General features: G+C 41.7%; 1 protein-coding gene across 2 annotated transcripts in view; it reads left to right on the top strand.

The window, feature by feature from the left end:
- Positions 1-19,559, top strand: part of RNF128 (ring finger protein 128) — a 40,952-nt gene extending 21,393 nt beyond the window's left edge. For both annotated transcript variants that reach the window (XM_080554027.1, XM_080554026.1), the window contains exons 2-7: positions 5,549-5,796; positions 12,032-12,103; positions 12,691-12,773; positions 16,042-16,138; positions 16,597-16,765; positions 18,134-19,559. In XM_080554027.1, coding sequence (XP_080410153.1) covers positions 5,549-5,796; positions 12,032-12,103; positions 12,691-12,773; positions 16,042-16,138; positions 16,597-16,765; positions 18,134-18,249 — 785 coding nt within the window. In that variant the 3' untranslated portion in view covers positions 18,250-19,559. The remainder of the gene's footprint in view (positions 1-5,548; positions 5,797-12,031; positions 12,104-12,690; positions 12,774-16,041; positions 16,139-16,596; positions 16,766-18,133) is intronic.
- The last annotated feature ends 5,525 nt before the right edge of the window (positions 19,560-25,084 follow it).

Raw genomic sequence — 25,084 nt, 5'->3', positions numbered from 1 at the left:
CCAGTTCCAATGCCTAGTTTTAACTGAACAAGCTGAGAAACCAATTTTAAGTGAGACTAGGAGAGCTAGGGCAGTTGGACTTCCTGAGTTAGCTCTGATATGCAAACCTGTCCTAAACTGGAAGCTAATTATTCACTTCAAAAAGCTTTGTCAGGGTCTCATAAAAGTCTGCTTTTGTCAATGTTACACTGGAGTATTGTGCAGTGAAAACATTAGACTGAATTGTGTTCTCTGTGGCATTAGGTACTGGAGAGTAACAGCACCTGTGTGTTAAATTCAGCTGTAGAGTAGATGTGTAATGATGGCAGCTTTCATAACTGAAGCTCTTACCGAAGATTCAGAGCCATGTGATGTTTTGTTAGTGACTGGCATGTTAGATGTTAAAACGTGCCGTACCCAAAAGGAGCGTACAGTCATAAAGCAGGTGTTGCCAGTTCTGTTTTCTTGGTTATGGAACTCAGGCGGTGAATGAGAAAAATGTGGGAATGAAACAAAGGTTCCTTAAAGTCCAGTGCTTTAAGTTTTCTTTAAAAGTGAATTTGTTTTCAGGCGGTTAATTAGCTGGGGAGCTTAAATATGGCCTTAACTAGAAGGGTTTTGGTAACACAGCAAAGATTTAAATTACTGGAGGCTCTTTCTTCCCATTCCCATGTTGTGTTTCACTTTTATTAACTGCACAATGCAAAAGCTAAATTGAGTAACACAAAAGCAGCAAAGTTTTCTTCCCCTATCATCTGGAAGAAAAAGCAAAGATCTGAAAGGGCAACAGCGAAGTTTGACTTCAACCTTGCTGTAGGTCTTTGAGGAGGAATGGCATGCAGAAAAGGCATTTCCTCCTCTTTGGCTGCCATGTACGGAGTGGTTTAAACTTGTAGGAGCCTGCACAGGAGCGTCCAGGAGGCAGGATTTTACCCTGGAGAACACATCGCTGTAACAACATCCCCTTCTCCTAAGGGAAAGGTTTGCTTACCAAAGCTGTCTTGGAAGGGATGGTAGTTGTGACAGCAGCAGTGGGACAACTTTTGGTGGAACCCAAAATTTTGGTGCTTGGTCTGATGCTCTCATGCAGTGAGTGCCAGCAGCTGCTCACTGGAAATGTAGAGCTAAATTTTAATTATGGTTGAGGTAGCATTACACTTCCATTCCAGGTAAGGAAATCTTCCTGTTGTGTTTACACATATAGCTAGCAGCTGTGCTCTTGGAGGGCTGTTGTATTCATTCCACCTGGACTGCTGGTAGAGCTCCTTTCTAATGTTTTATTTTCTTTTGGTGTAATAAAAATGCTCTAATAGTAGTGAGCTTGGTGGGCTGGACAGAAAGCTTTCAGTCATAGAGCCTGTAATTACTGGAAAACCTGGTGCATTCCTTATGAAATTCCTTTGAACCCCGTCTCACCCTGTGAATTCCCCAGACCCACTGGAGGCTGCAGTAAGTGCCTGAAGGGAAGAACAACTGTAATGGGTCCCAGCAGGGAAGTGAGAGAGGAATGCTCAATACTGTCTGTAAATGATCAATATCTGTGAAAAACAGTTCCCTTTTAATTTAAAGGAAAAAAAAAAATCACTAACACCCAGGTAAACCTGCTTAAGGTGTTTCCAAAAGTTGTGGCTGTACTCATATGTGCCTGGGAAGGAGGTAGTTTCTCCAAGCTGCTAGAGTTTCTCATTCCTTCACTTGCATGGGTGTGGAAGGAAAACAATGTTAGAAGTCTGAAAATCCTCTCCTTTGTGGGAATCGGCTTGTAGTTTTGAACCTGAGCACGTTGTGACAGCTCCTTGGAGCTGCTTCTGTGAGGTGAGAGTTAACGTTAGCTGTGTGCACAGCGTGGATCTGCCATGCAAGCATTGCCTTAACACAAGCCATGGAGTCCCACCATGCAGGGCAGTGGTTCAGACCTGATTTATCTGTAGCTCACACAGGAGCAGCACAGGGTGACAGTAATCCCCTTGTTGTGGAAAAAGCAGGTGTTTACTGTGCAGAAGTCAGTAGTGCCAGTTATGAGCACGTCTTGCATGCTGCATTTCTCTTCTGAATTGTCAAACCTGTAACTTCATGCTTACAGGGTAGCATGAAGCCAAAGTGTAATGGCAGAACAAGGAGGGCCTTTGCAGGGCAGGGTTTAATATATCTATTTATATTGGTATAAATAGATGAAACTCCACTCTACATCTAAGTAAACCTGATACAGGAAGAGTAAAACTTTGATCTCTAGTCACGTACTCTTCCTGTGTGCCAAATGTGCTTGTTCCAGCTCTTCTCCTCGCACCCCAACAAACCATTTTAGTTCTTGTGCCAACCAGCGTCTGCAGAACAGCATCTTTCAGATTTTGACCAGTGGGCTGCCATCATTTGGGGGGAAACTTTTGCAAAAGTCCAGACCTACAGAGGCAGATGATATTTGTCTGAAGACTTGAGTTACTTTCCTGCTTTCCTTTTCATAGGAGATGGAAAAGGAGAGAGCTGGGAAATGTTTAACTCAACAGATTTTGCTTCTGTTTAGCAATGTGACCCTATTATTAACTATACAGGCAGCAGCTTAATCGTACCTTCTAACTTCCCTTAAACTCTTATAGGAAGCCTTGCTTGAATGACAAAAGCTGACTTCTAGGCTAGGGTTTTGGGTCTCTGAGAGTTTTTTGCCATGCATAGGTGATTCCTCTTACTTTGGAGTCTAGAGAAAAGGTGCCAGTTCAGGGCAGCAGCTGTGTGTGAGACACCTCTGCAGGTGTCCCCTCAAATAGCTCACTTCTGCTGAGATGCCCAAGCACTGTCAGAAGCCTCTGTTCAAGTTGGTGGCTTCCTGGCCTACAGGCATGTTTCAGTACTTGCCACGATGGCATCCTTCCAGCAGCTCAGGAAGCACTGAGTGGGGTTTGTCCTAGCTGTTTTTATTCTAGCAGCACAGCAGCGTGCCTAAACACAACTTCTGGGCTTCTAGCTTAGCTTCAGGCCAGCACAGTGTCATATAAGGCCTCCACCTGCCAAAAGGAGCCTCAGGTGCTCCCCTGACAGGCACTCTGTATTGGTGCCAGAGCCTTATTTTGTCCAAAAGGAGCTTCTAAAGTGACCAAATGCCTGTGCCACTAGTGGCCCAGGTCAACCAGGCTCTGAAATAAAGGGAAAGGAATCCTGGAACAGCACTGACTGTTGGCACAAGGCATTTGGTTAACTATGTGCTGTCAGGTTAGCTCACCTGTAAGCGCCTTTAGAAATGAATTGCTGGACCTGAAAGCTTGAGCTCGTAGTACAAAATATCAAAGATGGATGCTGATACATGTCAGCAGGGTTTTGTTCTAAGGGGCAGCAGTGCAGATGCTGATGGACATGACCATCCTCTCAATTTTGCCTTAGTTCCTGCAGTGTCAAAGCTCTTAAAAGTTGTGCTTTCTTCATTGTTGGTAAAAAATAAATAAATAAATAAATCTCTAATTGTTGCCACAGCTGGCCATGCCTAAAACGACCCCAACACACCACCAGTCCGCTCCTTCATGAAACAATGTCTTCCCTCCTCCACCTCCTCATGGGTGTGAATATGCATTAAGGGTTGCAGTGACAGGAGGAAAAGAGGCCAGCAGCTTGTGGCTCCCAGCGAGGGTGCTTGAATGAATGAGGCGGAGCAGAAAACACCCACCTAAACTTCCTTTCTTCAATAGCTGCAGTCAATGATTCGAACTTGACTAGGTGAGCGCACGTGTTTTGATCCAAAGCAGCTAAAATTGTGAGAAATCTCTGTGGGTGTGTGGAAGGTACTAGGAAAGAACTTAATGTTGTCTTCTAATAACATCCTGGTGAACTGATTAGCCTGCAACTTCGGTGGAATTAAGTTTTTTAAGGGTGTAAAACTTCATTACAACTGCCGACTCGGTAGTTGAAATGGTTTTGCGGGTTGGTGGTGACATTGCATTAACACAAATCCCTTTACTGTGTGTTGTATTGCACTTAACCACAAGCTATATTTGACTGGTGAGGCACGTAGAAGTGGAGGGGAATAAGGCAGAACAAGCCTTTTGGCAAGCTTTTTATTTTCTTGTTGTCACAACCTGTTCTCCCACGCTTTTCCTCCACGCTTACAAAAGTAGTAAGTCTCAGCTCCTGACCTGACCCATGCTTAATTCTTTTCTTGTTCCTACCACCTCCTTCCAGCTCGTTTTATAACTGGCTTATAAATCCTAGCTCATCATAAAGGATGGTAGGTGCAGTCTGACTTATTTCCCCATCCCTTCCCTGCTCTGAGATGTACTTCTCATTACAGGGAGCTTTCTGAATAAAAGATGAGTTCTCACTGGGAGGAATTGCTAGACATCATGCTTAGACATCTCGGATCAAAGGCATTACATGAGCAAGCTGTAAAATTAATAAGTGCTTTTTAAAATGAGAGCCTTTGTGGTTCAACACCAATTCTAGTTTTGATAGCTGAAAGTTAGATGAGGTTTCTCTTAATGGAGGAAAAAAATTGGTCTCACCAATAAAACTGGTTTGGCTGGGAGGTTAGCTAAAAATAGCACTTCTGTAACAGCCTTTATTCCTTCGCTGTGTAATATATTATGAATGTTGTGCAGCTGATGATTTAATTCCGTGGGACTCCTTACCGGCTAGTCTTTGAATCTTGTATTTGGTTTAGAGAGACCAGGGACTGCTTACTCATCTTCCTTTCTCCCTTTTTCTCCTAAGAGCTTCTTTAATGTATTGGGACTGCCTGAAGTTCCTACAAAGGGTATGAGGGGACCTCAGCACTTGCCACTTGAAATGAAAACAGCCTTATCCAAGTCAATATTTGGTGACCAGAGTTGCTTGAAATTTCTTCCAACCGTAAAACTCTTCCTTCCTCTGATGTTTTGCCATGATGCATAATCAAGGAAACGAACCCTGATGTTAAAATCTGGATGGGGCTTAGTCTGCCACTTGCAGTTTAAAAGCCAAGCACACCTCAGTATTGGCATCCCTCTGAACTTGCCTTAGAAACCTGCAGCATTTATAGTTGCCACCAAATTTCACTCAAATGTTTTTCAGTTGCTTCTGAAAATGCAGGAGCAAAGGCTGATCTAGGCTATGATAGTTTGGTGTCTGGATAAGTACTCAACAGTGCTGTTAAATTTAGTTAAGAATTAGCAGCAGAGCAAGGAGGGAGGCAGATATGTTACAGGAAGCATCCCTAAGCCACCAGCTCTGTGCCTGGCATCTGGGCGTTCTCCAGGAGCTCAATCCCTCGTGACCTTGCTGTGTTTGTAGGATTTCTTTTTAATTCCATGTAGGTCGAAGGCATGTTAAAATATAAATTGCCGAAGTGTTGTTGAAAATGATGGTGATGAGTGTCCCATATGGGAGTGAGGAGCTTTATGGGGAGGAATGAATTCTAAATATGGTTTGCTATACTGTTGAGCTGAACAAGTACAAAGAGATGATGCTTATTCCTCCAGTCGTATTAAATCTGTTAATGCCAGTTAGAAACTCTCCAGTGTGTTCTTTGGCACTTGAACCAGAGCCTCTGAGATGATGACTGTAATGCAGCACCTGGGAACTGAGCATGGATTCCCCTTCTCTTTTGCAGGTGCAGGAAGCATTGTTGCAATTATGATTGGCAACCTGAAAGGCATGGAGATCTTACGCAGGATCGAGAGTGGCATGAAAGTGACAATGGTTATTGAAGTGGGGAAAAAGCACGGTCCTTGGATGAATCACTACTCCATCTTCTTTGTCTCAGTGTCATTTTTCATTGTCACAGCAGCAACCGTGGGTTACTTTATTTTTTATTCTGCTCGGAGATTCAGGATCACGAGGGCCCAGTCCAGGAAACAGGTGAGTGTGTTGTCTCTGTGTGTGCCATCGCCTATTATCCACCCGAGCCACTATGCTGTGGATCTTAAGGCTGAAATAGTGCTTGAGCACCAAAATCACTAAATTCCTTCCTTCCACAGGAAGGAGAGCGTGTAGTCTTTAAACTGCTAAGGGAGATACGTTTAAACAGCCAAAATCTTTCTACTCAAAGAAATGGCAAAATGTTACCTATCTAATTGTATCTAGAGAGTGCAGCTGATGATGCTTTGCCAACTTTTTCCTACAATTTTACTCCCGGCACTGCAGTGCAGCAATAATGCTGGTGTATTGGAGGAGGTGAGAGAGCTAACCTGCTTTTAGCTGACCCTCACACTTCCCACGTAGCGCTGCCTATGTGCTAGCTGCAATGTGAGACACGACTACAAATGTGTCTGCAAAATGGTGCATGACTCCTGTTGTGTTTTGTAGACCACAAGTTAGGAAACTGCCTCTTGTTGAAAGCTTCTTTCTAACTGAAAGTTTTCTCAGAGCTGCAGTGACAGCCTCAATTAGGAGGTGAAAAAAGGCACTGTTGTGTTCTTTTTAACCCCCAGGCAGGCAATTGTTAATGAGTTAAGTTTCCAAGTAACTCTCCTCTGTGCAATTATCTGATCAGCTGATACAACTAATGCACACAGCTTTGTCTTCAGTCTGATCAGACCCACCTTACACCTGCTACTTCAGGGCTTAAGCAAAAGCCTTAAAGGTGAGAATTAAGTACTAGCATGATGTCTGTCAAAGGTGATGGGCAGCAGGAGGAACAGGATCTGAATGGTTCAGATACAAGAACTTCCCTTGCAGCTGTGTTGCAAAGACGACTGGGTATTTGCGTGCTTCTTTGCAAGCTTTTTGCAGGAGGTACCTGAACTCTGAAAGAAGAGTTATTAGAGTCCTCTCCTACAGGTAGTAGTAGCATAAAGTAGCATAAGCATCTTACTCTAGCTTGGTTTGGGAATTACGTCAGGACTGGGTTAGATACTTAGAGACGTTCTGCCATTAAAGAATATGTGCCCTGACGAGTTTCTGTGCTGTTGTGGAGAGATCAGGCCCCTTGAGCAAGATCCTTCTGAACTAATCTGAAGCTAGAAGTTGGACACAGGTGTTGAAATTTAGGCCAGTTTTGGGCATCGATAACACTTTGGGACTGACTTCTCTAAAATGCTAACATGCAGAACCATTGTTCTTGGCAGGGAGGGACTGGGGTGAATGACAGCAATGTTCACGGGGAACTTGGCCAGAGCTGAACGCCGGGTTCTTGCTCATAACAACAGCTCCTAACTCAGTCGAGTTGATGTTCTGGAATCCTGTTGTTTAAGTGTAATCTTGTGGATGAGGAACAGTCAGCTGGCAATATGCTTACAGACTAGACATCTAGCAGTGGACTGAAACCTCTATTTTTGCCTTGTCTAAGCTGTCTGCATTATCTTGGGGACTAGGCTTCCCGTTAGTGCTTCATTTTAGACTTTTTGTGTTCTGGTGTTATGCAACAGCTGGAAGTGACATGAGAATACAATAAGGGAATAGCTGGAAGAGCGGTATTGGAAGGCCTCATCTGACTGAGATGTAGCACTGCCACTCCTGGAAGTTGTGCTGGGTTGTGTCTGTAGTACCTTTCACAAGGGATGGCATGGAGCCCTGTATCTTGATGCTGTCCACTTGCTAACGTCTGTGGACAGGGAAGCATACCGTCTCCTGCTGCTGAATTTCCTCTTCCATTCTGTCTGAACTACCCCATAGTGAGAACTCAGTTCCAGCGCTAAACAGGATTGGGTGCCCTAGAAGCTGATCTGCAAAAGATGCTTGTAATCAAATCATACAAAAAATTTTTCCTCCTGCAAAGGTATTTAACAGAGTAGTTGCAGAAGTTCTGCTCTGTTCTGATCTTTCAGGCTTTCAAAGAGCTACAGATGTTATTAATGCCTCTGGTAGATGGTACTGGGAAAATCCAGTTGGCTTGGCTTGCAACTTCACAAACTGTTTCTATCTTGGGCTCCGTGTGCACAAAGTTTACTTTAGATTGAAAAATAACATTGACAAATGACATGCCAGTTCCACATGATTTCAGCCAAACTGAAATTAAGGAGCCTTAAAGTGCTTTATAAAGTATAAGAATCGAAGAAAGCTTCTCTGCCATCGTGTGAAAAAAATCTACTGCTTTGTAGAAGTGAAACCCAAGACAATCCAGAATTGTTTTTTCAATTGTTTTTTGTACCAAGGCGTCTAAAAATTGACCTCACGGGGATAAGATAAGCAAAGAATAACAAAAAAAGTTCTTGTTAGTGAAGGTGAACTAGTAAAAAGGTGGCTCCACAGTGTTCTCTGTTAACTAGCTGACTGGATTTTCAGAGCATTTCCGAAGTCTCAAAACAGAGACTTTGAAACACTGAATATTAGTCAATCAGCTTATCAGTGTGCAAGCTACATGTGGAACTTGCCTGTCATCATTTAGCCCTTTAGAGACTCTGACTGTCTGGACTTTAGTCTGTTATTTGGTGGGGTATTTTCTCCTCCATCACACAGTTGTCTAAGGGTTTTACATTATTCTGGGACGTATATTTAAGAAACAGTTGTGTTTTCATAGTAATTAATACAATTTCTCAAGTATCTTAATGTATGCCTTGACCAGTGTTATAATATTTTTATAGCATCTGTGCACTTCTTGACCTGCCCTGTGGGATTATATTGCTATTCCGTGAAGTCTGACAGTACAACCGAGCATTAGTCTTTTTTTAAATGTCCGTATACTGTTCGAACCAAAAGAAATACTTCCTGATTGCTTTACAGAATGCTGTGATAAACTTATTATGATAAATGATTATAATGCTCTATGGCCTGTTTTTATTATCTTTTGGATTCTTGAATCCCACTTGCTTGCTAGGGGTCAGAGCAGAAACAGGGGTAACCCCTGTTTGAACTGGATGGTCTCAAGGTATTTACCATATTAGCAGTATGCTTTTCATTTTCTTTAACTTGGGAAAAGTCTTCAGACTCCAGTGCTTTCAGAAGTCAGAAGCGATCTCTTGTTTTATAGGTAGTCAGGCTGTTGAGTACATTTAATCTTCACCATTTACCAACAGTTTCTGTACTTTTCGGTACAACTACCTGCATTTTCTAGTGAAGGAACTCTTTTTCTCCTTGGTTTGATCACCATATAACCCACATAAGGTCTGAATGCATTCTTTGCTGCAGAATTTTCTAGAAGGCAGCAGTGCTCTCACTCAGCTTGAGCAGGAATTGTATACAAGTCAGGAATGTGAAACTGTGCAAACCTTATTTAATGTTGAGTGACTATTGAGAAGAGCCAGTCACGTTATCTTGAGGTCCAAGTGAAAACGTGAGTTTAATAACACATCTATCCTAATGGTGAATTGAAATGGAGTCACATTTTCCTCATGAACCAACTAGATAAGCTGTTTACAACCAGCTATGTATCTGAATGTGTATTTTTTTCTGGGCTTGAAATTCAAGTGTCCACCTCTCCAGTCTGTTAGTGAGGTCTCTGGGTGAAAAGGTGGAAAAACAGGGGAAGGGAAGTAAGATGAGTGCCTTGCTATCTTTCTATTCAGTGAAATGACAAATTCAGGTCTTCAATATATTAGCCTTTCTTAATGCAGAATGGCCAGGGATGTTAATCTGTGGCCTGGTTTCTGATTTGTGCTCAAGTCTTCACTTCCAGTGATTTCATAAGAATTAGGTGTTGCAGCTGAGCACTGACCTAATTAATGGCTTTGAAGGAGGTGAGTTGCTCACCTTGCTGCAATTCAGAGCTACTTCCGTGGCAGGAGTTCCTCACCTCCTTAGAGCTTGCTGGTCTGCATTGCTGTGACTGTACTCGCAGGGGGCCTGGAAGGCACCCTTGTGCAGGATGGTTTGGAGATTAAATTGGTAATGAGGGACTAGGTAAGACTAGGGACAGCAAACCCACCTTTCCCATTTAGGGACCTATCTACTTCAACATGCTGCAGCCTGGATAGCAGCCAGGACCTGACCTGTCTTCTAGTATCTTCATTCCTTTTTTTCTTGCCTCGGCCTAGTCAGCTTTTTGTTTTTCCAGAGCTGCTGGCTTGAGGCTTTTAAAGTCATTAACACTGAATGTTTGCTCCAAAAACCTGGCTTCACAAAATGCTTTGACATTCCAGGCTTGAGTATTCTGGATCTCCTGGTAGGCTACTCAATAAAAGCTTCCTCTTGCAGCCTTTTGCCATCCCCCTGGAAGTGTGTTCTGCTGTACTTACCAAAATCAATGTTAAAGGTGACTTTGCCATCGGTGCATTTCAAGAAGAGCAATTAAACTTGTGCCCAGGCAAAACCTAAAATATCGTTTCAGTAAATTATTAATCATACAGCCATTTGAGTACACTTAAACTTTGCTGTTTGCCAACAGAGTTTCTGCAGCCAGTTGGGTCCTGTCAATATGTTTGGCCTGACATTAGATGTGTAGATTAGGTACTGTAGGAGGGAGTACGCTCCTAGATAGCTTAGTTCTTGATTTATAACAAGTAGCTGTAATGCAGGTACTAATATTGCTGCATTCCTGGTCTGTTAATGGAGCTACGTTTGCTACTGAAACTTTTAGGGGCCACAAGGTTTTCTGAGACAAGTATGTGGCTACTTCCCTGTAGCTTGTGTCTGAAACATTGACAAGGGGAACATGATTCTAAAGTGGCTTACAGAAACTTACACTGGTATCTTCAACAGAAGATCTTTATAAGCTTTGAAGAAAATTTTATCAGTTCTTGTTCCTAATAGGTAAAATACATCTGAAAACCTGCTTGCATCCTTCCCCTTAGGATTGTGTGCATATCTTTCTTGATAATTGCTATAGCTATTAACTGTGAAGCTTCTAAAAGGATGCATATTGATGCCATATGTTAGAAGCCCAAAACAACATAGTATACCAGTAAGTTTGGCTTCACCAAAGCTATGTGATAGGATCACAGCAGACCATATAAATTAACTTTTTTGCCATTAACTGCTTCAGCAGAGGAAACTTCATGCAGTCTTGAATTACCAAGCTTTGCTGAGTTTTAGGTGTCATCAGTAGCTCATCACCAACTTGTTCCCTCTCTGCTTCTGCTAGCAGCCCTGCACCTTTCATCCCAAAAAAGATTCTTGTAAAAGAAGTAAAATTTGTTTGGGGAAGTAATGCTGGAAAGTTAACAGCACAGTGTTCCTGCATGGAGCGGCTGAATCTGGAAGAGGAGTTTTGATTGGGGCAGCAGTGCCAGAGCTGCCTGATACACCTCCGTGTCCTGAGGCAATAAGAGCACTGGGAGGGAGAGAACAGTCAATTCTTGATGGTGGTGGAACAGCACCAACTTGTGACCTTTAAACAGAGATGTTGGCTCCTGTGCTAATTAAATGCTTTGCAGTGACAGCTGGACAGCAACAGTTGCCAGGCAAGCTGGGCTTCTGCTCGTCTCTGCTCGGGTGTCCTGACAGCACCAAGCAAATGGTGTGGAGGGGAATGCAATTCAGCTTCCTCCTCTGCTTTCATTAAAGCTGCCTCGTAAACCACCTGGGGCTAGTCACTTGATTTATTTCACAAGGTGGTGGAAGTAGGGGAAAAACAGCTGAGGGTTGGTTTTTTTTTTTGGTTTGTGTTACTTTGAGCCAAAACTGAGATAAAACTGCATTCTTCCACCTGACAGGTGTGGTTGGTGCTAGGAGGCTGCTGGCTCCTAAGCAGTTTGTGCTCTGTGAAAGTCGTGGCAGAGGAGTAGTTCAGGGTATGCTGGTGGTAACTGAGCTGATGGGCAAAGAGCCTCGCCTTTCATCGTGGTGTGAGTCTCTGCCAGGATGTCATAAAGCAAGTAGTTAAAATTATTGATTGTTGGACTTGGTGTTCAGTCTTCTGTTCCAAGTTAATTTGAAGGTTTCTATTTATTTTGGCTAGGTGTAATCTGATAAAGATGTTATCTTACATCTTCTAAAAGAAGAAACCTTTGAAATTCCTGTGCTTTATGAGAAGGTTAGGTAAAAACAAAGCATGTGCAGATGCTTTGGTGTGTCATCTAGAGTCAATAACCATATGAGTATGTCCTGAAGCTTGTTTCATGTTTTGTCTAAACAGCGTGTTCATGCTTACTTAGCTTGTTTCGATAACATCTAGGTTATAAAACCAAGGTGTCTAATGCAAGCAAGCACCAGTAAGTATTAGTAACCATCACTTCCGAGAAAAATAACCGTGTTTAATGAGGACTGCTTTCTGTTACAGCGACAACTGAAGGCCGAAGCTAAGAAGGCCATTGGACAGTTACAGCTGCGCACCCTGAAGCAAGGAGACAAGGTATAACTCGTCTGCCATGTCCTGAGCCTTCTGGCGCATACTTTGCACAAATGTAAAGTTTGGTCCTTCACACTGTAAAAGGTTGCAGAAGCCTCTTGGAACCTGTAACTGTGTGTTGCAGAGGTGGTTCCTCTTTCAGACCAAGTCCTTTTCAGGGGTGCAAGACTTCCAAATCTGCACTTTCTTATAAATTTTTTTTAGCTGCTTACTTGTATTCTTGTTGAGTTGAGAGTTCCTAATTTTGTGGCATGGATGCTTAAAGGTGAACTAGCACCTCTTCCCAGCTTCACTGGCTATTCTTGTGGTTAAAATTGGTGGTAGTAATTTCCAAACCTCTGCAGTAGTGCCTGAAATAACCCAGTGATGGTTTGCAGCTGTATTTCTAAACCATGGGATTAAACTTTGAATGCTTCTGTTCAAACATCAGCTTTACTATGAGTAATCCATTAAAATGTGTTTATATAAGATTATATATGGAAGCTATTTTAGATTACTTTAGCTAGACCCCTTTGTCCACAGTAAATCTGACTAGTTCAGAAGAAGCTTTCACAGTTGATTAATGCTGTAAATTCATTTTGCCGCTTTAGGAAACTGGTCCTGATGGAGATAGCTGTGCTGTGTGCATTGAGCCGTACAAGCCAAACGAAGTAGTGCGTATCCTGACTTGCAAGTAAGTCATCTTCCAAACTGACCCTTAATCCAAGATAATGAAACGTGCCTCTACTGGATATCCCTTCTGCTGTGTTAACAAAGCTGATCAAGCTCAAATCAAGCTGTTGCAGAGCATGAATTCTTGAATCTGTCAGTGTTTCAAATTACAGGAACTAAGTAAATGGACACTTGTATGAACACGGGTTGTAGGGGCACACTACCTTCCACTGTACAGCTTGGCTGAACACATTGCTTCTCCAGAAGATTCTAGGGCTTTTTAAAGATTTCTTCCTCTGCTGACTGTATTGGGTTTATATGGCAAGGTTTTGGTAGTGGGGGGGCTGCAGTGGTGGCCTCTGTGAGAAGATTCCAGAAATTGCTGTTAGATAATGGCCACTTTTAGCCGGCTCCAAAGGGACCTGCTGTTGCCCAGAGCCAAGCCAATAAATGATCTTGTTTGCGCCTCTGTGAGAGCAGATTTAAGAAAGGGGAAAGAAAAACTACTGCATAACAGCAGCTGGGAGAGTGAGGGTTGAGAACCAGCCCTGCAGAGATGAAGGTCGGTCAGCACAGAAGGAGGGCAGGAGGTGCTCCAGGCACACAGCACAAGTTCCCCTGCAGCCTGTGGAGAGGCCCCTGGTGGAGCAGGCTGTCCCCCTGCAGCCCATGGGTCCCGCATGAGAGATGAAGCGATATTGACTGACTGCAGCCTCCATTCCCCTGTGCTGCTCGGAGGAGGACTACGTAGAAGAGGGTGGATTGGGGGGGGGGGGGGGTGTTCTTAGTTTGAGAATTTCTCACTGCTCTAGCTTGTTAGTAATAAGTAATACATTTTATTAATCTTCCTACTCTGAGTCTGTTTTGCCTGTGACAATAACTGTTGAATGATCTCCCTCTTGTTATTTCAACCCTCGAGCCCTTTTCACCATATTTTCTCCCCCTTTCCCTTTTAAGAAAGGGAGTGAGAACGGTTATGGTGAAACTCAGCTGCCCAGCTGAGTAAACCACCACACTAGTGTATGAAAATGATAACTCTAAATTGCAGATAACTGGTGAAACTATGCACTTTTCTTGTCACTCAGTTTCCTGTTTCCTGAGAGGGTCATTGATATCAGTCTGGTAACCTAAACTTGTTAAACCATGCTAACTTGTATAGTTTAGAAGAAAACACTTCTTGATTCTTGCATGCCTCTTCTGAAATAAAGGCCAAAATAGAGCTATAGCAGTTTATTTTATTCTTCTAGAATTTTATATTATTGTATCTCATTGTGCTCCTGTGAAAGCCTGGTATACTACTGTTTTAATTTGATAGTTCCTAAGATAAGTAATGAAGCCTTTTCAAGGTTTAAGGAAGTTTGTTCTGTGTGAGTTCTCTGTGTGCCTGCTGAATGGGACTGCTGTGGCAAAGCTTCTAAAATCAGAGTTAAAGTACGCAGGTGAAATACTGTGTGAACTGCACAAATTTGATATGGGAAGAATGTGCTTTTACATGGGGAGGGTTATGAAAAAGCACTTAAAGTTTTGATATAGGAAAAATCCAGTTCTGAAGAATGGAAAAATCTGTGGCTGTTATGTTCTGAGCAGTGTTATTTGTCAAACACTGTTAAATCTGAGCTGGAGTTATTACAGCGTTGCAAAAGCTCTCTGTTTACAAGTAGTAGGACTTCTCAGCTGGTTTGATATCAAGGGGCTGGGCTGGTAAGGTGTTATCAACAAACTTCCTTGATCTAATGCATCGTAATTTAGAATAAAACAAAACTGAATAAGCTTTCAGGAATGTCTCAATGGTTATTAGGTTGTCTTGTCACATTTGTGCTAGTGGGTAGTCCTGTATAGTAATGAATTAAGTGCCATAAGTACAGAGGCATTTAGAGAAGTCAGTTCTAAGTATCTAAAGCCTGTCCTGTTAGTTCCCTATAAAGCCTCCTGATCTTGATGTGAATTTGTAAAACAAAGCATGATTTACTGGGTTAAGAGGAGAGTGACTTCTTTCGAATGTATTATTTATAGATGAATTTGTTATACTGTGTTTTGCTCTGAGTCTGCTTTTAAATATATTTGTTTCATTCCTCTTTGGCCCAAGTATGGCTGTAAATGAGACTAGCTTAAGATGACCATGTTTGCTTGATGATCTCTGCCAATATCAACCATATTAAACTCTCTATAAACTGATATTTACTGGAAGAATGTACTTGATGTTGGTGGTCAGCCACAGTGATGAGACCCTCCTTGTTAAAAGCATTTAACTGTATCTATAAATGAAACAAGCAAAACAAGCAATTGAATGCTCCTGTGAGTCACATCAGTGGTATCTGAGTATCTGGGGCGTATGTGTTTGCAGAAGGCATTCTTGTCCAGATAGTCAAACTGTAGGCATTTATAGCAGGAGAGGTACACCAGACCTAAGCACAAGTTCTCAAAATTGTCACGCATCAAGGAAGTTTTAGGCTGTACTATAGACATTACATTGGTACAGGTGGAAGGAAGTGATGTTTATGTAAGCTGAATTGGGGAATTTTGTATCATGCTTAGGTGTAGGACACCGAACACCAAATGTGGTGAACTCTTCACTTCTTTCACAATAGAGACGTGATTAACATTGAACAGTGCCTGTGTGCCTTGCTGTTTCTATTCAGGCAGAAGGAACAGGCAAATTACAGGATTTCAAGTAGTCTGTCTGAATCTGTGTCCTAATTCAGACTCATTGTGGAACTGAGTATCTTCATAGAAGCAAACATTTGCATCTGTAATGGCTATGAACTATATTTAATTTATTGTGTATGCAGCCTGCCAAATATCCACTTGGAATACACAATGACTGTATAGGCAAAGTAAATGTGTGGGAGTGTAGTTTATGTTGAGGACGTAACCTGGTGAGTTTTTTTTCTATGTAGTTTTAACAGAAGTGCTATTTAGTCATGCATCTGCATGACAAAAGTTGACCTTGATATTACTGTTGGTGTCAATATTTGCATTATTTAAAGTATCAGCTGGGAATCCATTGTACAGTGATTTAAAAAAAAAACACAAAACAACAACTTAAGACTGATGTAGCAGAGATAATACTGAATTTTAGCAAGCTGGGTAGAGAAACCAATAACCATAAAACAGCTATAGGTTGAGAGACTAACCAGCTAGCTGTAACTTTCAACTGCAACTTCTGGCAAAATAAGGTAATTCATTCTAGAATGAATGAACTTTCAGTGTTTGTAAATAAGTCTAGTTTTTGCTACGTAAACATCTTCACTGATGTGAAACATAACTTGTTGGTTACCTTCTTCCACCAGCCATCTCTTCCACAAGAATTGTATTGACCCCTGGCTTCTAGAACACAGGACATGCCCAATGTGCAAGTGTGACATACTCAAAGTTCTGGGTGTTGAGGTAAGTCAGTCTTTCCTGGTGGTGGATGCCACTATCAATATTACGCTAGGATACATAAAGAATTGCTTGTGTGTTCTGCCTCTGATCTGGGCAAATGCCAGAGGAAGATGCTGTTGCCAGTGCCTGACACTGCCTGGAGCAGCTAAAATGTACATCAGAGTTTGCCTGGAGGATGGACACCTGCACTGAGTGGAAGAAAAATAGATTTTCCTAATGCTGGGCAATAAAAGGGAAGAGCTAGCTGAAGAATGCGGAAGCTGCATCTGAACTTCCCACTCTAAATAGACAGTAGCTGGTTTTCACTTATGATGCTGAAGGTTAACAGCAGAGCTTTTTATTTATTTGAAATCTTTTGAGTAAAAGTCAACAAGACTTCATTCCCTGCAGACACTGTTTTTCTGGAAAGATGTATACTCCTTCAAAGCTGTAACTTAAGCACTTTCTCTTTTTTTGCAAAGGTGGATGTAGAAGATGGGACAGAGTCTGTGCAAGCTACAGTATCCAGTGGGACATCAAATGTCACTTCAATTAACGAAGAAGATAGTCGTAGTGAAACTGCATCATCTGGATATGCTTCTGTACAAGGAGCAGATGAATCTGTTCTGGAGGAACATGCGCCATCAGAAAGTAAGTATATTGCTTCATCTGTTTTGCTGGATTGCATTGCCCTTCCATTGATTGTGCTATGAATTAGGGTGTTTTTGCCTTTATAACAGAGCAGTGCTTTAAGACTTGTCTGCAGAACAAGGTGTTCATCTTCCCTGTTGTTTTAGCACTTGGCTCTGATACTTACTTTATTCAAATGAGGTACAATCTAAACTTGAATTAAAACCAGAAGCTTAGGAAAAGAGAAGTTGAAAATCACAAGCTTAATACTTGCAGGCCAAAGGGAATTTCTGAAGATTTTCCTTCTCTTGTTGTCTCTTTGGAGATTACATTTTGGATGAGTGAGTGTTGCTTTGCCACCACATCTGTCCACTTTAAGTAATTAAATACTCAGAAAATCTTTAGGAAGTCTGTCCAGCTTTAGCATAAATGATGCAAAACCAGAAATGATATGCTTCCTGTTGAATTTCAGATTTTGCCAAGGCTGAGTCATCACTGAACACTTTTCAGAGTGTTTTAATTGCAAAAGACGATTAGCATTTCCAAATGCTAATATTTTAGCATCTTTTGTTATCTTTTTTGAACAAGAGCATACATATTGAAAATGCTTTTTAATATTCAACTCTGCCAGCAATCTCAGTGCTTCTGGTTTCTTCTTTTAATTGAAAGAGATTCCAGATATACAAATTAGTGTAATTATCCTGGATGGTGGAATTGCCTTGGAAAGAGGAATAAGTTTGGAGGCTTTCACAGGTGAAAGGGATGTGGCTGCCTAGCTCTCCTGCTGGATGCCTAGCTGATATAATAGGAAAGTGTGGGATTTGCTGCCACCTGTAGGACATCATGCCCCAGCGAGTGAAGTGTATATGGAAGTGTCCTGTTTAGGCACCCTAGCTGAACAAAGGGCACTTCCTATAAGCTAAACATCAGAAGCTGAAATGGCATCCCTATAAGTAAATGAAGTGATGCTGGACTAGCTAGATGGCTCAGGCCCTCGTGTATTCTCACCTTCAGTGGCAAGGACAAATACTTATGTCAACCTAACAAAAATACTGTGTAGGGAGAAGGCCATCCTTTCTGAATTGCCATGTCTTCCACTGTTTATCCTGAACCAAGTATCTTGGAGTTACTCCTGATGCCTGTCTTTAGTAGCCCTAAAGTCACCTGAGAATTGTCTCCTTATTTTCTTTTTTGTTGCTTCATGCTGCCTTCTGGCACTTGCGTGCACAACCTGTGCTTGCTCAACGCTAGTGAGAACTGAACTCCAAAGCCTAGAAAAGATGACTGCAGTGAGCTTGTGGAAATAAAGCAAGTGTGTTTTGCTTTAAGGTAGTAAAGCTTGCCTGTAACGCTTTTTAACTTGTCTTTTCTTGTTTTTGTTCTGGATAGATGATAACACACATCTTGTAAATAATGAATCCCAACCTTCAGCTGTGAATGTTCCACCCCTTGACAACCCAACTTTTGAGGGAGATGAAACGCAAGTTCATGAAGTCAAGTCCTAAGAATATGCCCAGCAACATGGTGTAAGCCTTCTGCAAGGAGCTGCCTACTGCCATCACGTGTATACCAAACATTGTAAGAATCCAGTGGATGACTGTAGCAGCGATGTTGCCTTGGAAATGCTGAGATCAAATAGATTTAAATCATGATTATATGGTTTGCAATTCTTGAAACTGCATCTCCCATGTGGAATTTAGTTTTAGCACTCTTCAGATAAAGCTGTCTTAAATACAAAGAAAACGTCAGATTATAACACTAAAACAAAAGTTCCATCTTCAGCAAAGCTTCTATTCAGCATTTGAGTCCCTTTTATAGGGAGAACATTCTTTATATAGTAGCTGTCTCTACTGGTAATTGTTTTGACTTGTTTTTTTTGTTGTTTATTGTTTTTAATTCAAGTGGATTCTCATTGTAAACGAATAGATTTTGATCTGGTCTAATTCTTATTTACCAGACACAGTTTTTCAGTTTAAAGCAACACTGTATTTAATATTTCAGTGCACTAATTTGGTAGGAGAAAGTACAGAGTAATGTCTGTCAAACCGGATTTTTCCCGCATTGTCTTTGGTTATCTGGTGAAGAGATTGACTCTTGACCTCTCCACTCCAATCCACCTACCACATATTTCCTAAAGGGAAAAAGAGGGCTTCAGGCTAACAGGCCAAATCTGACTTGCACAATACTGCAAAGGGAACAAATGCAGGAACTTTCCAAACCTGTTGATATTAGTCTGAAAGATCCTGTATGATTTTTGGAGTTATAACAATCTCTAACAGCAGCAATATGCAAGAGTCCTGGCTTTGTGGAAGTCTGGGATGGCTTCTGGAAGACTTGAAATAAAGATGAAAAGGTAGATCCTTCTCAAAGGATCTGCTGTGTCTTGTTCAGGCAACACCTAGGAAAGATCCCAGTCTCTGAAAAATGGTGGACTGTTGCTGTGCAGTGTGTTGCATGTGTGCTAAAGCTGATGTCCTGTAAATGTAACATGATTGGAAAAGTTTTCTGCCATCTGTGGGGAGTTGAAGGGGTCAGGGAGGAACACTGGATACTTCAATATTAAGTTTAGGGCCTTGCCCATCAAAGGTAACTGAGGACATCTTACAGATGCACTTTATTTTTTTATCTCTGTAACTATGGTTTGTTTCTAATGTTAGCAGAGCTTTGTCTTAAAGCCCGCAATAAGGTACTATTAAATCTGCAGGGGAAAAGCAATGCCTTTTCTTATCTATAGTATAATTAAGGATGTTGTAAATATTTCATGATTTGTATTGAATTTGAATATGAAAATGTAAATAAAACTATATTCTGATGACCTGTTTGTCTGACACTAAATGGTGCTTATCAGCTCGTGTGGAAGCAAATGCTATTCTCAGTTCTGCCCCATCCCACAACCCTGAAACTTTGCTGTTGCGAGGCCAAAAAGCACCAGTGCTTGCTCAAAGTAATTGGAGTAAGGAGTGCTAATTATGTGCTGGATGCTTCCATTACATGGATTAAAAATTTTGCTGAGGGGCTTGAGCCCAGTAGCTGTACTCAATATACAAGAAAAACAAGCACGTTAGGACAGGCCCTCGAGCCCTCGAGGTTAGATAGCCAAGAGGTGGGTGTACTGGCAGGGTGGTGGTAACACAAAGGGCATGTTGTCTTGAATTCTATCTTCTTCTTGTGTTAGGGACTCCCTATGCCTGCCACAGATTTGTTTGCCAGCTGCTTGATGTAGTTGTGAACTACTTGTTTGTGCACGGATCAGCACAAGGCAGTCTTACTCAAATTCTTCAGATCACTTGCATCTCACTTTCCTGTCTGGTTGATCAGCATTCCCATCCTTACTTAAAAGTTATTGCTCTTTGTCTTACAAAGCATTTTAGAAATAATTAAGTGCCCTTTGTTCTGTACTAGGAAGCTAGACATTGACAAATATTTACTATTTCCTAATTTAGCAGTAGGTACTGCATAGTACTTCTCAGTTCAGGGTAAGGCAAAGGTGTCACTACACAAAAGTACAGAAATGCTGCCCAACCAAATTGACCACCACTCTGTTTTGCAGACTTCCCCATCAAGTCCAGGAAGCATTGATGGGTTATGGGCTCAAACTGTAAACCTAAGTATAATCTGACTTCATGCTGAAACTGTATCTTGCTGATAGCTGTGGTGATCTTCCTATCCTACCTCTGAAATGTAGGACAGAGAAGGGAGCTGGCAAGCTGTGAATACACCCCCTGAATGCTTAATTTCATTTTCATTTCAAAAAGCTTTTATAAATTTATGGTGTATAAGCTGTGTAATAGTCTCATGCTGTTATGGAGTCATCTGGCAGTCTTGGGTTTAATGGGAACAAGATTCAACCTTCAAACAAACCATCACTAACAAAAAGGTGGGAAGGGAATTCAGACCAACTCAACTTATTGAGAGGTGCTTTGGCATTTTTTTTGTTCTGATCCTATTGATCCTATGCATATGGATTACTTCTCTGGTAGAATTCCAGCTTTTCTATTTGCTGTCTCTTAAGCAATAAACCTGCATTTCTTCCAGTCCTGGTGTTTCTAATGGTAAATCCAAGGGTAAGGTGGATGCACAGCATTTTCTCAAGGAGTGCACTAGTAGAGTAAGGAGGGATGCAGCAGCAGAACACCAGTGAACTCAATTCAGGCTAAGATAGGATCTGATGCTGTAAACGTATTCTGTAAAGATGTGAATTTACTCAGAGCTCAAGGTATCTATGCTACTTTTTAGAAAAATTTTGAAGATGGTTGGATCAAATGTGAAGTACAATCAAGGGAGTAAGAGCAGCGTTTGTAGCTGGGACAGTATTTGAGCTGCTAGGCAAAATAATTAAATGCTTTTCTGGTTTTGCATCTTAACCTTGAGAGCCTGCCATATACAGATTCTGTTTGTAAATATTCTCCATGCAAGGGTTTGTTTTAAAATGAAAGTTTGAAAATTTTGCAAACTATTATAGTGAGCTCAGGTCTGTTGCTGTCTCATTTTGAGAAAACTTTTTTCTTATTTCACTCAGTTCTGCAGAGGTTTTCCCCTTGAGAACATTGCTACAGTTATTGCTGCTTTAAAGAAATTCTGAAGTTGCACTTTGTATTTTCAAGTTTCTATAGATAGGACCTGTCTTTGGCTGGCTTTGCTTAGAGCACTGTGCAACACACTTGTTTTTTTTGTGATGCTACCGGCTTGGTTGGTTCTGTGTACAGATGAATATATATGTGTGTGTTGTGACATAATAGACTCCTTTAAGCAAGATGCAAACAGGAGTGTGCCTGAGGGTAGGGTTATTCCTGAAAAGCAATGTGAGCTTGTTGTTATTCTGCAGTAGTTTCGATGTTTTGCTACGCATACTAACGTTTGCATGTAAGATGCTAAAAATGATGTGCCCACAAGGGGTAACAGTTGTTAAAATGAATGCCTCTTTTGACTCTGTTTCCATTGAGTCACAGACATCTCAATTGTTCTGTCCCCAAAGAGAAAGCAGAACAGGTTCAAACGTCATCTAGCATGTTTACTCACTGCTGTCACTTATCTTTCTCCCCCAGGAAAGCTCTGATCTAGACACATAAATGCCTCAGGTTCTTAAAGCAAGGTTGGGCAATATTTTTTATCCCTGTAGGAGAGAAAGTCTTGTCACCAGATGCTGTATTACTGTGCTTTCTTGTAAACCAGACTTCACAACAGTGGGATTTTATTGTAAATGCAAAATTTTAAAGAATTTTCTCATATCAAGGAAAAAAAATCAGATGTCACTATAGAAATGTAGTTATAACTGAGCTTTTGCTTAAGGGAAACGAGGCCATATGTTGAGGGACTGCAAGCATATAAATTTAGTGTGAGTCAAGAGAGCAGTTGGATTTCCCATAAAATTGAGAGGTGTGGTCCATCTCACTCTTTAGTTGGAAGGATCTGTGCTTGTCAAGTGACCTAACGGCTGGACAGAACAAATACATGCATCTACCTTGGCTGCTTGATTTGATTAAATTTTATCCAGTGTTTAGCATATACCAGGTCAGAAGCTAGTCCTGCCTTTTCACCCAGGTTTAGATCAATGTCTTTCCTGCATAGATCTGAATAGCGTTGAACTCCCTCAGAGTTGTAATGGTCGGCATTTTGGAGTAGATGAAAGGAAATTTTTTTGTTTTGGCAATTTCATTTTGGCTCTAAGGGAAACTTGAATCCAAATTGTGAAGTTCACCCACAGTGAATTAACAGCTATGTAGTTCTCTACACTGTTTGTTAAACTGGTGGTTATACAAAGTGAAGCCAAAATCTATTTATGTAGCTATTTATCTATTTATATACTCTTGGCTGCAGTTACTGAAGGGAAATCATTTGCCATTTTCAGGAGGTCTTTAATGCAGTGAAAGAAAAATTCCGCAGCACTAAATGGATCTCTCTTGCTGTGGGATGCATTGATTAGACTGTAGGATGATTGTGCACTGATTAAGACAGAATTTAAGCGTCTATAAATAAATTCATCGCTCTTTGCATCTTAATAGTATTTGGTTAAGAATCCAGTGCCTGAGGGAATTGGAAAAAAGGAAGACATTCAGGACCTTGAACCAACGGAGAGGAAAACAAAGCATTTTCCAAGCAGCAGCTTTATTGTTAATTTTTTAATCTGAATAAAAAGTTTGAATTTTACATAAGAAAGCAGCATATGTTCTAACACGTCTAGCCTGTGCAAGATGCCAACAGCCAAATTCTACGTAGGAATGCCAAGGGCATCTCTCCTTACAATTAGCATCAGTATTAGAAGACCTGTGTCAGATCCTAAATAAGTATTTCCTATCCAAGGGCTTGGCTAATTGGGGAAAATTAAATGGTAAATACTCCCTCAGGGAATGCTCTTAGAAAAGTAGCATCTGTGTAGGAATCGCTGTCAGTTTTGGTAAATCTCCAGGAGCTGCCACAGCAACAGCTCACCCACAGGAACCCATTCATGTCTGTTACTTCAGATGGGGGGATTTAGGGGACTGCCTCATGGAGAACAATATGCTGGTATATCTTAATTGTTTGCCTTGTTTCATTAATGTTTTATCTACGTTAGATACCACATGTTGGCTGATGACTTTTAATTCATTTTTCCGGTGTAGTAAATGTAGGGCAGCAGAAATTTGTTTCTATTATACTCTATTATAAAAATAGGTAAAATAATATAGTAGTATTAGTTCAATTCAGTCCCAAAGGTAAATCTGCTTAATACTGGAGTTATCTTGCTATGGTGTAATGAGTGATTGGAAGAAAAAATGTCTTATGCCAGTGCAATTCATCCAGTTTCGAAAACTTCTAGTGAATTAAATGTGACTGCATGCTTGGTGCTGCTTTCACCTTGGTGCTGCTGGATCAGTAGTTCCTTATGCAGTTGGAAGTGGCCAGGCATTGCCAAACATCTTTCTGTGAGTGCTTGGCAAAATCTCGCTGTGCCTGTGCTCACAGATAGACCAGTGGCTAGCAGAAGCTCTATGGGACACGGAGTACATCTGGGACTGCTGAAGAGGCTGAAGGAAACAAAGGATAAAGCGAAAAAGTGCCAAGTTTGAAATCTGTTGTTAGCGCATGATGTGCATAATTTCTTTTTTTAGAAGAGTTCAAAGTAGAGGCTGAGTTTAAACAAATGCGTACTGGATGTTTCATATGATACACAATCAATAAAGCACTACTCTTGGAAAATCTTAGGAAGGTCAATAATGCTAGAAAGAGAGCTAAAGGAAGGATCTGACAGTGCAGCAAACTGCAGAGAAGTTTCTGGGAAACGGGAACGACCTACTTTGTACCGAGTGATAGAATCTGTCAGGAATAAAGAGCAGGAGTGAATCTTTCACACTTGGAGTTATCTTTAGCAAAAGCCTCTGAAAATTCCTCAGCACCAGCAACCTGGAGCAGAGGCAACGCCACTCCCCTAAATTTTGTTTATGGCCAGCACCAGAAGATACCATTTAGGAAACAGAGTGTTACCACGTGTCATGCCACAGGGAGAGAGCTATGGTTCTTCTGACAAGGTTGTGAAAAGACTGGTGAAGAAACACCAGAAGAGAGAGCTAACTAACGAGAAGACTGAGCAGCTGTGATCGTCGCTTCCTGGGGAGGTGTTCACTCGCTACCAGGCTAGATTGATTTATTCTACCCTAGAACAATGGGTAAAGTCAGTGTGTAGATGATCTGAAGAACTACTCCACTAGAATGAATGATAAAGTTGTTTCAGACGAATCATAAAAATACAAAGCCCCTGAGTCAAACTGTTGTTAAGGCAACCAAAACGTCAACACCGTTCCACAATAGCTCTTAATCTCGTTAGGTGATAGAAGCGAGGAGGCAGGCTGTCTTTTTTTATAATGCGGTATGTAAATAGGCAACATTGGCCATATGTCTGCTGGTGGTGTGACACGCCAGCTGGGAGGTGACACCTGTGGGTGGTGTGACAGGGCGTGTGGCCCTGTGGAGGGCAGCGGTCAGGGCTGCATGGCAGGCTGGCCGCGTGTTTCTTGTGGTGTGAGTCTCGGTGCTGACTGGAAAACAAGCGTAAGTGCTAAAACTAAATATATAAAAAGCCATGTTCTTTGGTGATGAATGTTGGGCCAACATTTCAAATGGACTTCTTTGGATGGTGTAAGGGAAATAAAAGAAAAATCCCTTTGTGAAGACCGCAGGGGGACGAGCCCCGGTCCCGTTCCGCGAGTCGCCGCCGCCCTCCCTCCAATCGCCCTAACGGCCCGTCAGGCTGCCGCCACAGCAGCCGAGGAGGCGGGCGGCCACGCAAGGCCCGACGGGAGTTGTAGTCCCTCAGTCGCCGTCACTGGGCGGCGGGGCTGCCGCGATGACTACAACTCCCAGCAT

Source organism: Anser brachyrhynchus (assembly GCF_964034855.1).
Source record: "Anser brachyrhynchus genome assembly, chromosome: 13".
In the NCBI taxonomy this organism is placed as follows: Eukaryota; Metazoa; Chordata; class Aves; order Anseriformes; family Anatidae; genus Anser; species Anser brachyrhynchus.
The sequence above is the reverse complement of the archived record's forward strand: the minus strand, read 5'-3'. Positions and strand labels throughout refer to the sequence as shown.